At 39.6% G+C, this 12,367-nt stretch overlaps 1 protein-coding gene across 1 annotated transcript in view; it reads right to left on the bottom strand.

Annotated features, from left to right (window-relative positions):
• Positions 1 to 12,367, bottom strand: part of LOC306864178 (roundabout homolog 2-like) — a gene marked incomplete at its 5' end in the record, with an annotated part of 75,831 nt that overhangs the window by 55,214 nt on the left and 8,250 nt on the right. The window contains one exon of the mRNA XM_079407939.1: positions 8,319 to 8,645. Coding sequence (XP_079264065.1) covers positions 8,319 to 8,645 — 327 coding nt within the window. The remainder of the gene's footprint in view (positions 1 to 8,318; positions 8,646 to 12,367) is intronic.

The raw sequence follows: 12,367 nt of genomic DNA, 5'->3' as shown, positions 1-12,367 counted from the left end.
TTCTCGAGCTTAATGAGAGGACGGGACCCAACTGTATGTCTTTGTCCATCATCGCCCCCCTTTTCGCTAATGAAACGTCCCCAAATAGTGATCCACAACCATCTGGGGAAACTGAAATGTCCAACTGTCCAAAATGAACCAGCAGGTGATCTGGGACTTATTTTACATTTATTTGCTGATATGATATATATTAAAATTATGTATTATTTTGTATGTATTTTTTAGCAAGACTGCAGCTGTTGCTGGGAGCTCTGGAAAAAAATATAATTTTTATTTGGTAAACACAGCCAGTTCTTGCCTGAGGATGGCTTGAGGTAGGAAAGCTGATGCGAAATAAATGTATTGATTTTAGGAGAGGTACTTCCTACAGGAATGTGCATAAAACAAAAGATTACTCAATGTAATGCATAGAGAAACACAAATTTGGACTTGACGCTGCTTTTGAAGGAGTTAAACGGCATGAAACCTGCATCAAATATACTGTCAAAAGCTGTTGTACAAAAAAGCTGTTCAAGCTGTTGTACAAAAACAAGTAGAGAGCTTGTAAATGGAATTCAACAATCACGAGAACAATGTCTGAAATAATCAATGTGCCACCAGCAAAGATGTTACTTGTTTAATGGATTCTCAATAGACTGCAGAATCGAACAGAGTATGAGCCCACGAGGCAAGTACAGTGCTCTTTTACCACTCCACACGTGGCACTGAAATCATAAGAGGAGAATTCTGAGCGCGTTCTGCATGACGTGTCAGTGCATATCAGCGGGACAGGTCTCGGGATAAGGCTTGACGTTGAAGCCTTTCCTCGCAGGGGTTTGGGGAAGGATTCTGTTCATCCGAAATCCTCTGATCCTTCAAGGTGAGCCTGTCTGCTAAAAAGAGCTAGGAAGAGCATTATACACTTTTGAAACAGACGTCACAAACATGCACAGGCTTTTTTGATTTGATTGGTTGGCATTGCTTGATGAAACTGAACGGTCAAAATTTGTTCCGGAATCAGTTTTTGTTCAAAAGACCTTGAATTTAAAATTTACAGGAAAAGACCTGGCCTGGATTTGTGTTACTCTAAGGGGCCAAAAACATTAAAAGGAAGTAAAGGCCAACGGAAATGTAACAGCTTAAGCAAGTATTGCTTTTGCTGGCAGTGTGTGTGTTTCTATGCTCTCCTGCCTCCTAAACACAGACCAATATTCTGGCCCATTGCTCTCTCCCATCTCTCCGATGCCAGCTGGCAATGCCAACGAGAGAGAGGCAATCAATCATCCCAGGGCTGGTGCCTGCACAAACTCTCTGGGTATATGGATAGCGCAGACACAAAGGAAAATAATTTAGCATTCCGATGACCGGTTCCCATCAATCACAGCACTTAAACAGGCTTACTAACTTCATTTTAAGCTTAAATATTGTTACCCCCCTCTACAGATCTGAGGTGTTTTAAAAATAAGGCTAAAGTTCAGATCTAGATAATGCGCAATTACAATTTTATGATCTCTGTAAGGAAAATGAATAGATGCAATTAAACAGTCCCTATGGTAGTCAAGCTCTCCCAAAGTCAACAACAATGATTACACGTTCATTTAACCACAACCACAGAGTGAAACGACTGTTTCATGAGGGACATGAGTTAGCAAAAGTGCAAATTAAATGTAATAAACCAGAAAGTTCAGACCCCAAAATCGAATTGGATGAGCCACAATGTATATGCAACTATTATTATCATTATAAACTATATTACAGGTGCATCTCAATAAATTAGAATGTCGCGAAAAAGTTAATTTTTTCTTGTAAGTTATTTCAAAAAGTGAAACGTTCATATATTTTAGATTCATTGCATGTAAAGTAAAACATTTCAATAGTTTTTTTTTGTTTTAATTTTGATGATTAGAGCCTACAGCTGATGAAAATCAAAAATCAGTATCTCAAAATATTAGAATATTTACATTTGAGGTTCAATTAATATTCATCCCTACAGTATAAATGCCGGGTCTCTCTTGTCCTTTTAAACCACGATAATGGGGAAGACTGCTGACTTGGCAATGACCCAGAAGACGAACATTGACGCCCTCCACAAAGAGGGTAAGTCACAGAGGGTCATTACTGAAAGGTAAGCTGTTTACAAAGTGCTGTATCAAAGCATATTAAATGCAAAGTTGACTGGAAGGAAGAATTTGGATAGGAAAAGGTGCACAAGCAACAGGGATGACTGCAAGCTTGAGAATACTGTCAAGCAAAGCTGATTCAAACACTTGGGAGAGCTTCACAAGGAGTGGACTGAAGCTGGAGTCAGTGCATCAAGAGCCACCACGCTCAGACGTCTTCAGGAAAAGGGCTACCAAGACACTTCTGAACCAGAGACAACATCAGAAGCGTTTACCTGGGCTGTGGAGAAAAAGAAGTAAAGTAAAGTCGTGACGTATTGTCAAGTACGGTGACCCATACTCGAAATTGGTGCTCTGCGTTTAACCCATCCAAGTGCACACACACAACAGTGAGTAGTGAACAAATGCACACACACACACACACACACACACACCGTGAACACACACCCGGAGCTGCGGCGCCCGGGGAGCAATTGGGGGTTCGGTGCCTTGCTCAAGGGCACCTCAGTCGTGGTATTGAGGGTGGAGAGAGCGCTGTACATTCACTCCCCCCACCTACAATCCCTGCCGGCCGGGGACTCGAACCCGCAACCTTTCGATTACGAGTCCGACTCTCTAACCATTAGGCCACGACTTCCCCTTAAGAACTGGACTGTTGCTCAGTGGTCCAAAGTCTTCTTTTCAGATAAAAGTAAATTTTGCTTTTCATTTGGAAATCAAGGTCCCAGAGTCTGGAGGAAGAGCGGAGAGGCACAGAATCCATGTTGCTTGAAGTCCAGTGTGAAGTTTCCACAGTCAGTGATGATTTGGGCTGCCATGTCATCTGCTGGTGTTGGTCCACTGTATTTTCTGAAGTCCTCAGTCAACGCAGCCATCTACCAGGAAATTTTAGAGCACGTCATGCTTCCTTCTGCTGAGAAGCTTTATGGAGATGCTGATTTCATTTTCCAGCAGGACTTGGCACCTGCCCACACTGCCAAAGGTACCAAAAGCTGTTTCAATGACCATGGTGTTACTGTGCTTGATTGGCCAGCAAACTCACCTGACCTGAACCCCATAGAGAATCTATGGGGTATTGTCAAGAGGAAGATGAGAGACACCAGACCCAACAATGCAGATGACCTGAAGGCCGCTATCAAAGCAATCTGGGCTTCCATACCACCTCAGCAGTGCCACAAACTGATCAACTCCATGCCACGCCGCATTGAGGCAGTAATTAAAGCAAAAGGAGCCTCTACCAAGTATTGAGTACATATACAGTAAATGAACATACTTTCCAGAAGGCCAACCATTCACTACCATTTCTTATTGAATTGTATTTAGATGTAATAATAAGCCTAATTATTATTACTGTTTTTATTATTGCAGTATATTTAGATTTATTTATTTAGATGATGATGATTAAATGTACTACTAATAAATGTAACTATTAATTCTACATTCAAACCAAGTAACCTAAGTGTAACTACAGAGAGAGACAAATGAGAGTTGTTGATGTCTCAAAGTTGGTGGCAATGATTAAAAGTGGATGGTGGCTCCCTAGAGGTGGGCTATTGTCCCTTGTGTCCTGTCTGCTCTGGTCATAATCCTGACTATACAAAAGCTCACAGATGCACCCCTTCTTATCAAGTTGAGTGGGGGTTTAGTCTAAACTCCTCCTTGCACCACCTGTTGCTCATTCAGCTAAACACTCTCTCTCTCTTTTTCTCGTTTCCATTTATGCTTCCCTCTCTTTTTTTCTTTCTGTTCTCCAGCAGTTTATTATGACTATCTTTACTGCACATCTCTCTTTCTCTCCATCCAAGGTGGCCTTGTGTTCATATGTCTGATCTGTGTTACTCGTGGCTGGCTTTAAAACATTCATTAGGGAGTGAGAGAGTTAAATAGCCAGGGGACAGAAGGCCTGTGATGCCCCGTGTCTGAATGACCCCACCCTGTCAGCAGTCTCCCTGACCCCTGGAGTTCGACGGGCTAAGTGATCTCATTATTACTGCACGGACACACACGCAGCCACATGCACGTCTGGACAGACCGAGGTCAGCTTTATGCATTTGCTGGTTAATATGCATTTGCAACTTGGCACCTCTTTGGGAAATTCAGAAAGATTAATAGCTCACATATTCCCAACGAAGGCTCTGGAATAATAAATCTACTTTGTGGATGCATCTCATCAAAGTCTGAATGAAGTTTTAGCAGGTTTGCGGGACTGAAATTGTCTTTGGATTCTGAGTCACAGAAATCTGATTTATGTAGGGTGTGTCGATGCATTAGAGCTACAGTGAAAGACTGCTCAAATCTAATTGAAAATCTTTGCAATGGTTTTTTAAAATGCTCGTTTCTGCTGGTTTCATAATCAATTTTTACTGAGGAGTTTCAAAGTCTTAACTGCTCCAGGCCACCCTTCACCACCCACACAAGTCTAGATCCAAGGCAATAAGGTTAATAGCACAGAGGGCAGGCAGCCCAGAGGGGGACAGCATGCCCTGCTGAACATAAGCCACTATTACTTTAGTTTTGTCCTGGATTGAGGGGCTTCACATAAATAGGCTTATCTGTCAGGATGTCTCCAGCTTAAACCCTAGAGGTGCGGAGTGACCCATAAGCAAGCCCTACCATCTCCAGCAGAATGGCCCTGGCTTTCTGCAGACCTTACTGGTATTTTTAATATTACATTTACAATATATTCAATTAATTATTAATTTAATTGAATGATTATTAATCTATAATTATTATTATTAGATATGATATACCTAAATATTGTTAAATTTAAAAATAATAATTAAATGGATAATATATTTATAAAAAATATATATATATATTTATTTAAATCTAAAATAGTAAAACCATTCTTTTAATAAATATTTTGTATATATTATTAACTAACTATAAATAAATAACTAAAATAAAGTTAGCTAAATATAAACTTAATTAAATTTCAACTAGGTTGCTGACATCACAACAATCCTAGTTACAATTCAGTCCAAACTGGCTGCTGACCTGTGTTTTTTTGGGACCCTTCCCATAAGAGTAAAAGTGTGAAAGTTTCCTGGCTCTCACAGCTAATCAAAACAGAGAACAAGAGTATCATATCTTCCTTTCACCTGTTCATTCCCAACATTCCTTAGAACAGCTGCAGTACCGTCTTCACCTGTTCTCCTGGAAACCAGTCCTGAGCCCCCAAAACAACTTTCATTAGAAGCTCCAAATGGCTGATGTTTACCCATAAGCCATGCAAAAGTATAAAGAGGGGCGACACCAAATGCTGAGCATCATTTAAAAAGTAATAAACCACAAACCACAGATGAACTATCACAGATCCATTCCCTTTCATCTATCATTTAACGTGTGAGAGTTCTGTCACTGTAAATCATCCCAGCTCCGGCTTCATCATCTTAGTAATGTAACTGTGCTTACATAACTCATCACCTCGACCATAAATACCGCCTTGAAAAAGCAGCGTATATACACAGGCTGTTAAAACACTCTCTGTGAATTCGGTCCCTCTTAACAGGCCAAGAGCCTGTTTATTCTCACCAGAACATCTCGCGTTTGACCGAAGATCTGTGCCCTCCTAATGTACGACACGCTGCCTGCTGGTGGCAGATCAACACGCCTGGCATATGGGTTCCGTCCTTCTCCTTTCTATTTATCTATCTACCTCCCTTTCTCGCTATATATATACCCCTCTCTGCCAAACCCCCAAAACCTGTGAACCAGACAAGCTCTATGGCTGGCAGCAGACCCCTCATTCCCGTCTCCCGCCCACCACCTGGCTGATGGAGCCGTGCCACAATGGAGAAAGATGATCTCCATGCAGAGAGCTGGCACTATGTGCCCAAATCTCATCACCACAATGCCCACAAAGCTTATTCCATCAAAATAGAGCTATTCTGAACTTATTGCATTAAATGGATATTAAAGGGATAGATCAACCAAAAATGGAAATTCTGTCAGCATTTACTCACCCTCATGTTGTTCCAACCGGTGTGACTTTTTTGAACACCAAAGAAGCTATTCTGAAAAACAATGTAGTTTTGGACCCCATTGACTTGCATTAAATGGACAAAATCAGTTGAAACATTTGCCAAACTATATTATTGTTTTGTTCCACAGAAGTCTGGATTGAAACAACGAGTTGGGGTGTAAATGTGGGCTTTCATATGTTAATGTACCCGTTATGATGTCACAATCAGTTTAGTCTTGCATAAATAGCTTCAATAAACTAATTAGGGAAATTTGTATTGTAAAAGGAAGTATATAATGAATATATCTCATATTTTAGAATGACAACATACTGACTAAGCTATACAATAAATGTATATTTTATTTGTGTGATTTTTTTCTTGTTTTTGGCCACCAATCCCTTGAGGAAATGTCACACTGTCATCTCGCAGGAGAGGCAAACATATCATAACTAATGATATAGGCCACCTGGATGATGGGGGCATGGATAAAGGACAGGACAGACAGTTGGCAGGGATGTGCGGTTTAGGAATCTAGACCTAGAATCAACTCCTGTGGGGTTCTAGAACTATTTGTGTACCAGAATTCTTTCCACTGCGCACATTCAGTCTACAGTTAATGATAATGACAGTCTCATTTGAGGAACATAGAGTGCAAACGTTTCTGCTCAATGTGAGAAGAACTCATCCAAAAACCTTTCATTTGTAGGGGTAAGCTTGGGAATTTCAGATGTTTGATTATGCGTTTAGCTTGTTTTCGGTTCACTGAGGTAAAAACATATTTTTTAGAAACCGCTGTAAAAGGAGTTACCAAGACATATACATTTCCAAGCACTGAATTGAGAGTCTATCGTATTCTGGATGAAAACCGCCATCTTTAATGCAACTTTGGAAAACTATTTTTCTCAGCAGCAATAAAAAATGTTTTATTCAACAGACCATCTGTTCTGTAACCCTCATGGATCACAAACTTACAATGAACAGAGTTTTGAAACAGCACAGTGTCTTTTAGGCGCCGGATATCACTAATGAATGAATCTGAAATGTAGGTTAATGGTTTTGGTAATAGCATCCAACAGTCAGTTCCTATAATTGAGTGGAGTTATTGGTCAAATCCAATCTGAAAACTAAAAAAAAAAAACTGATCTGGAAATATGAGAGAAATATAACTTTCGATGCTGATAAGAAAGAAGAAATAAAAATCAAACTGAAAAGAAATTCAATCTGAAAACGCTTGTTGAGAATGAGAATAAATCTTATCATGCAGCAAATAACCGTTATTTGCAGCTTTGGAGAGCTGCACCAACTTCAAATCAATCCTGAAGAGATCAAAAGTAATACAGTTTCTTTGCTTTCCCTTTTAAATAAAGATATTGCAGCTCAACGGGGAGGTTCAGATCCTAATTAGATAGCAGAGTGCGAGTAAATTGTAAATGCTTTGGGTTTTGAAGCGTTTTGCAATAAGAATGCATGGAAGAGGAATTTAATAGACAGGATTTATGAGTAGCTGGAGACCGAATCTGCGTTCTGGCTTTGAATTGTGTGAGAATGGTGCTATTCTTTCAAAGTGGTACCAGAACATGGGGACTCGCTGATATCTCAGAGCAGATGGTGAAATACTCGAGCAGGTGAGGGATCTGTCCTTTGACGATACCATTTAAGGTCTGCAGGCCACCTAGAAACGATTCTGTATCAGAAAGCTCTGAGGTCGCATGACAAAAACATAACATTACGGAAGCGTAATGAAATTGGCGATAATCTAATGACCGAAATCAAATAGTGCCATCAGCATTTAATTAGAGTGTATTGGATATGGGAAGCCCTGCTGTTAAAACCTGGAGCCATTCCATGAGAAACACTGGGACGCTGGTGAATTTTTTTAAGCTAACATCTGTCACCTGGAAGCCGCCAGCATTACACTCCTCTCTTGGCTATTTCTGGGGTTAAATTTATCTCGAATACCAGCTATCATCCATCTACATTAATACCACAAATCAGATTACCTCCTCTAAAACTAACAATGACCTCAGTGCTTCACTCCATCCAGGGCGATGGTTATGGGCCGCCGCAGCGAGTGGAAGACTAAACAAGATCAAGTGGAGATGGAGGAGAAGGGAAAAAGATGAGGAGAGCAGGACAAAATGGGAAAGCTTTATAGAAGCGGCAGAAAAAAGATGAGCACTGCAGAAATTTGCAGTCGGAGAGATTGAGGAAGAGAGCGTGATGCAAGGATCAGAGTACAAATGAGCCGACTTACTTGCGACCTCCAAAGAGGCATTACGGCTGACGGCCTCGCCCAAGTAATTTCTCGCTACGCACACATACACTCCTTCGTCAGGCTTGCTGCGTCTTCCGTGAACGATTCGGAGGAAGAAGAGGGAACCACTGGGGAGGAGCATGCGGTGGGAGCGTGGATCCTCACGGTCCGTTTCGACTCTCTCGCCATCTTTGTACCACTCCACCATAGGGGTAGGCCGACCTTCGGCCTTACAGTTCAACGTGGCGGGCTCGCCCTTGGAAACAATGAGGTCTGAGGGGTGTTCGACAATCCGTGGCGCGGCATCTTCCAACCTCGGCCGAGATCCTATAAGAGAGAATCGGTGGTCACTATTTGCATTACATGCAATTTAAATAATTTGGTATAAAAACAACTGCAATAACAGAATGTCTTAACTAGATGCGGTAACACTTTATTTTAAGATGTCCTTGTTACGTTACCTGTACTTAATACAATAATAACAACAATAAATGATGCATAATTACATGCAAATAACCCTAAACCAAACCCTAATCATATAGTACATATAGGTAATTAATAGTACTCAATACTTTAAATATATAATTACACTGTAACAAGGACAACTTAAAATAAAGTGTAACCCCAGATGAGACTCAGTGCAACAAGCAATAAAAGTACAGTTGTGCATCTTTTTGATTCATGATTCACTGCTTTCTAATTTGACAGTTTTTGCAAATTCAATATGCAATTCGATTCAATTTTATTAACAGCAATTTCATTCAGCATTTTTTTTACATATATATTTGTATGATTCTTTATATACTTCCTCTCATGTCTTATCAAGACATATAAGAAAGAAAAAGTGACGAGTGGAAAAATTAAATAAAATTAAATAATAGTAAAATATCATGATAAATGTAAAATAATTCCATATTGTACATATGCAATTTTATGTAACATTATAAATGATATAAATTAGGGATGCTCATTTTAACCATAAGAATTTTGACCGATTAATCCAATCAGTTAAACGGTTTAAAAAGTCATTTATAATTTATTTTTTTTGTAATTTATCAAAATATTTTAAAAGGTTTGCTGCATGGTTAAAACACGCTATACGTATAAAAAAAAAAATGTTTTTCAGAGGAAAAAAACATAAGTTGCGTAGGCCTATAAGTCGCATTTTATTATTTCACTCAGAAACAGGCCTAATGCCGACACGAAATGTTTACAAACATTATAATAAACTCTGTAAACATAGCTAGGCTATTCTAGTTCCCCTCACTCCACAAGAAATCCTTTCAGTTTAACAGTATTTAGAAAAGAACAAGAATTAAAAATATAAGAAGATATAGCTATATAAACAACAAGCCAAAACGAATTCATTTAGGCTAAAACGAAACGCTGGGTCTCTCATTTGACACAAAATCAAATGTTTCCATATTCGCAATGTATTTGAATATAAAATATTATTTATTATGTACTTCACTTGCGTTCCAATATTCACATAAAACAAAATGTTTTGCATAACATCACATCGATACAGTGATAACGCTTAACGACACAGATTTTAGGCTACTACATATTTAAACTGAGCAGTGTGTTATTTTCCATATGTTTGACTGACTGTATTTTATTATGATAATGAACAGGCTGCATTGTCAAGGTAGCAATGCTTAACTGTGTGCACGCAAGTGCATAAATTCTCACTTTACACCAAAAACAGCTCTTAATTCCAGTTGGAAGTTAGCCAATAAGATGCACAGTCTTGGATCCAGCACCTGCTTTACCAATGCCATCTTTGCAAGCTGATGATTCATGTCACTGTTGACAAGGATGTAAAATACAATTTCTGCCAATACTCAGCTAGGTAAAATTAAGAAGTTATACATATGTATTGCTCATATGCATGTCATAAACTGGCATGAAAATTACATGTTCTAAATTCAACAGCTATCAAAGAAAACAGAAATACATTTCAATCCCGCTGTAGCTGGAATGCTGGGATATGTATGTATATAATTTGTCTTCTGTTTTAAGGCGCATATGAATTCATGCTGACTGCCAAGGGTTTTTTGTTTCACACAGTTGTTGGGGGGGTTAAGGAGAAACTGGTGGTATGGTAATTCAGGTAGGCTTTCAGAAAGCTTTGAAATTGCTTTTCTCTCTCCCAATTTGAATGACAGTGAGGTGGTGGGACAATTACGGATGAATAACAACACCACAAACTGATTCTCAACAAGACCGGGGAATTTCAGCCATCAGGAGATATCTGGGGATGAAAGTGAGTCATTGTGCATGGTGATTTTGGAAATAATTACCAATCCCGGCGGCAACAATTATACTGGGGTTTAAAATTCGTGACAGGAGAGAGACTGTGATTTCCAGCAGTCAGAGTGAGGGATGGTGAAAATATCTTTCAGTTGGAAATGAATCACGTGTGATAGCTCTAACAAAAAGCTACAGAGACATCACCCTGGGGAAACGTCCATCACCATCTCAAAATACACAAAAAGTTACACAGGATTATGAGGAAAACACAGTAATGCATTTCTCGCACATGGAGATAAACTCTAATCTAACAGTCCTCGGTTTACACCAGCAACGTGGAATTAAAAATAGTGCTTTTAAGGATTATTTCTTACCATTCAAATCTGCAAAGCTTGACCTTGCTTTATTACTTCATATTCAGTAAAGTGGATAAAACCCCCTGGGCCAAAGACTAATGCAACTTAAAACAAACCCATTTCCCAACCACTTTACCCCAGCCATGAATAACATGACACAATGACCTTACAGTAGTAGTACATTGGACTCCATCCACAAGAGACGGCAAAGGCCAAACCGCAAGCTTTGTGTTCACCTCTGAATCCCCAGAACTGTTGCCCTTCCACTCTTTCAAAACAAAAAGCCCCATGGCCCCGCTGGGTTAAGGGAGCGGAGACCGCCAGGGTTTGGCTAATAGCTTTTAGCGGACACTTATGGACTGCTGAACAGACTGCGGTTGGCAGGAGGTGGAGGAGAAACAGTGGGGTAAGAATCCAAGAACAGGCTTATAAATAAAACAGACCAAACACTCCAGACCTGCCACTGAGGAGATGTAAAGCAGGGAAAGAGATGGAAAGTAAAGACTGAGCTAAACGCCTACCAAAGTGGAAGCTATCTCACCTAAATATGACCTCGAGAAGACCAGGGGGACTTGGGACAGTCTAAGAGAATGACTGACTGTGCATATAGAAGAGGAAAACAGCATCTGGAAAAGCTGATTAATTGTTCTCCCTGAGCTTTCTGAGTTTTCTAGACCAGTCGCCCATTATGAGGTGCTAGAACTGCTACTTAAAAACAACAAGTCCCATGATGGGCGTTTGGGGGATTTTGACAACTCTAAGGAACTCTGTGGTCTCACACCCTGTGAGAGAAAAATCAACCTTCTGAGAAACACTTTAAGGGCCTTCTGAAGCAGATAACACATCTCCAAGAGCATCTTTTATATAACAACGCTTGGAAACGAACATTAAAATGTCTCTGGTTCTGGCAAGGTAGGAAAGAAGTGCTCAAATAAGGAAGTGAATAAGGCAGAACAAAGGTGATATAATTTTAATAACCTCGTCACAAAAGGCTGCTTGGCTCCACTGTGAATTGTGGGAAGTGCTTTGATTTTTGGTCGCCGAGTGAGATAATCTTGCCTGCATTCATTATTATTGGTGCTCGTCAAGGCAAGTCACTCTTTTTCAAGTAGGCTACTTCTGTACTACAGACATGAATGATACCATGCGGCTTGTTAAGGATTACATTTCAAGTGATCAGACTTCAGCTATGATTTTCACATAGCACATCATAAAGTTACAGGGGGAACCTGAGTCATATATTGGGAATCTCATAGAGACCTTTAACTTTTAACCTTCAAAAACAATATTCAAATTTGAACAAAGTACAATGAAAATCTACAAAAATGGAATATAACTATTATTTTAACTAGAAAAGAAATCTATATTACGATAGACAGACAGACAGACAGATAGACAGATAGATAAAAATTCTTGCAAGGTGTGGCAAATTTAATAGAA

The sequence above is a fragment of the Barbus barbus genome (genome assembly GCF_936440315.1).
Source record: "Barbus barbus genome assembly, chromosome: 45".
Classification (NCBI taxonomy): domain Eukaryota; kingdom Metazoa; phylum Chordata; class Actinopteri; order Cypriniformes; family Cyprinidae; genus Barbus; species Barbus barbus.
This window is presented reverse-complemented; position numbering and strand designations above follow the sequence as displayed.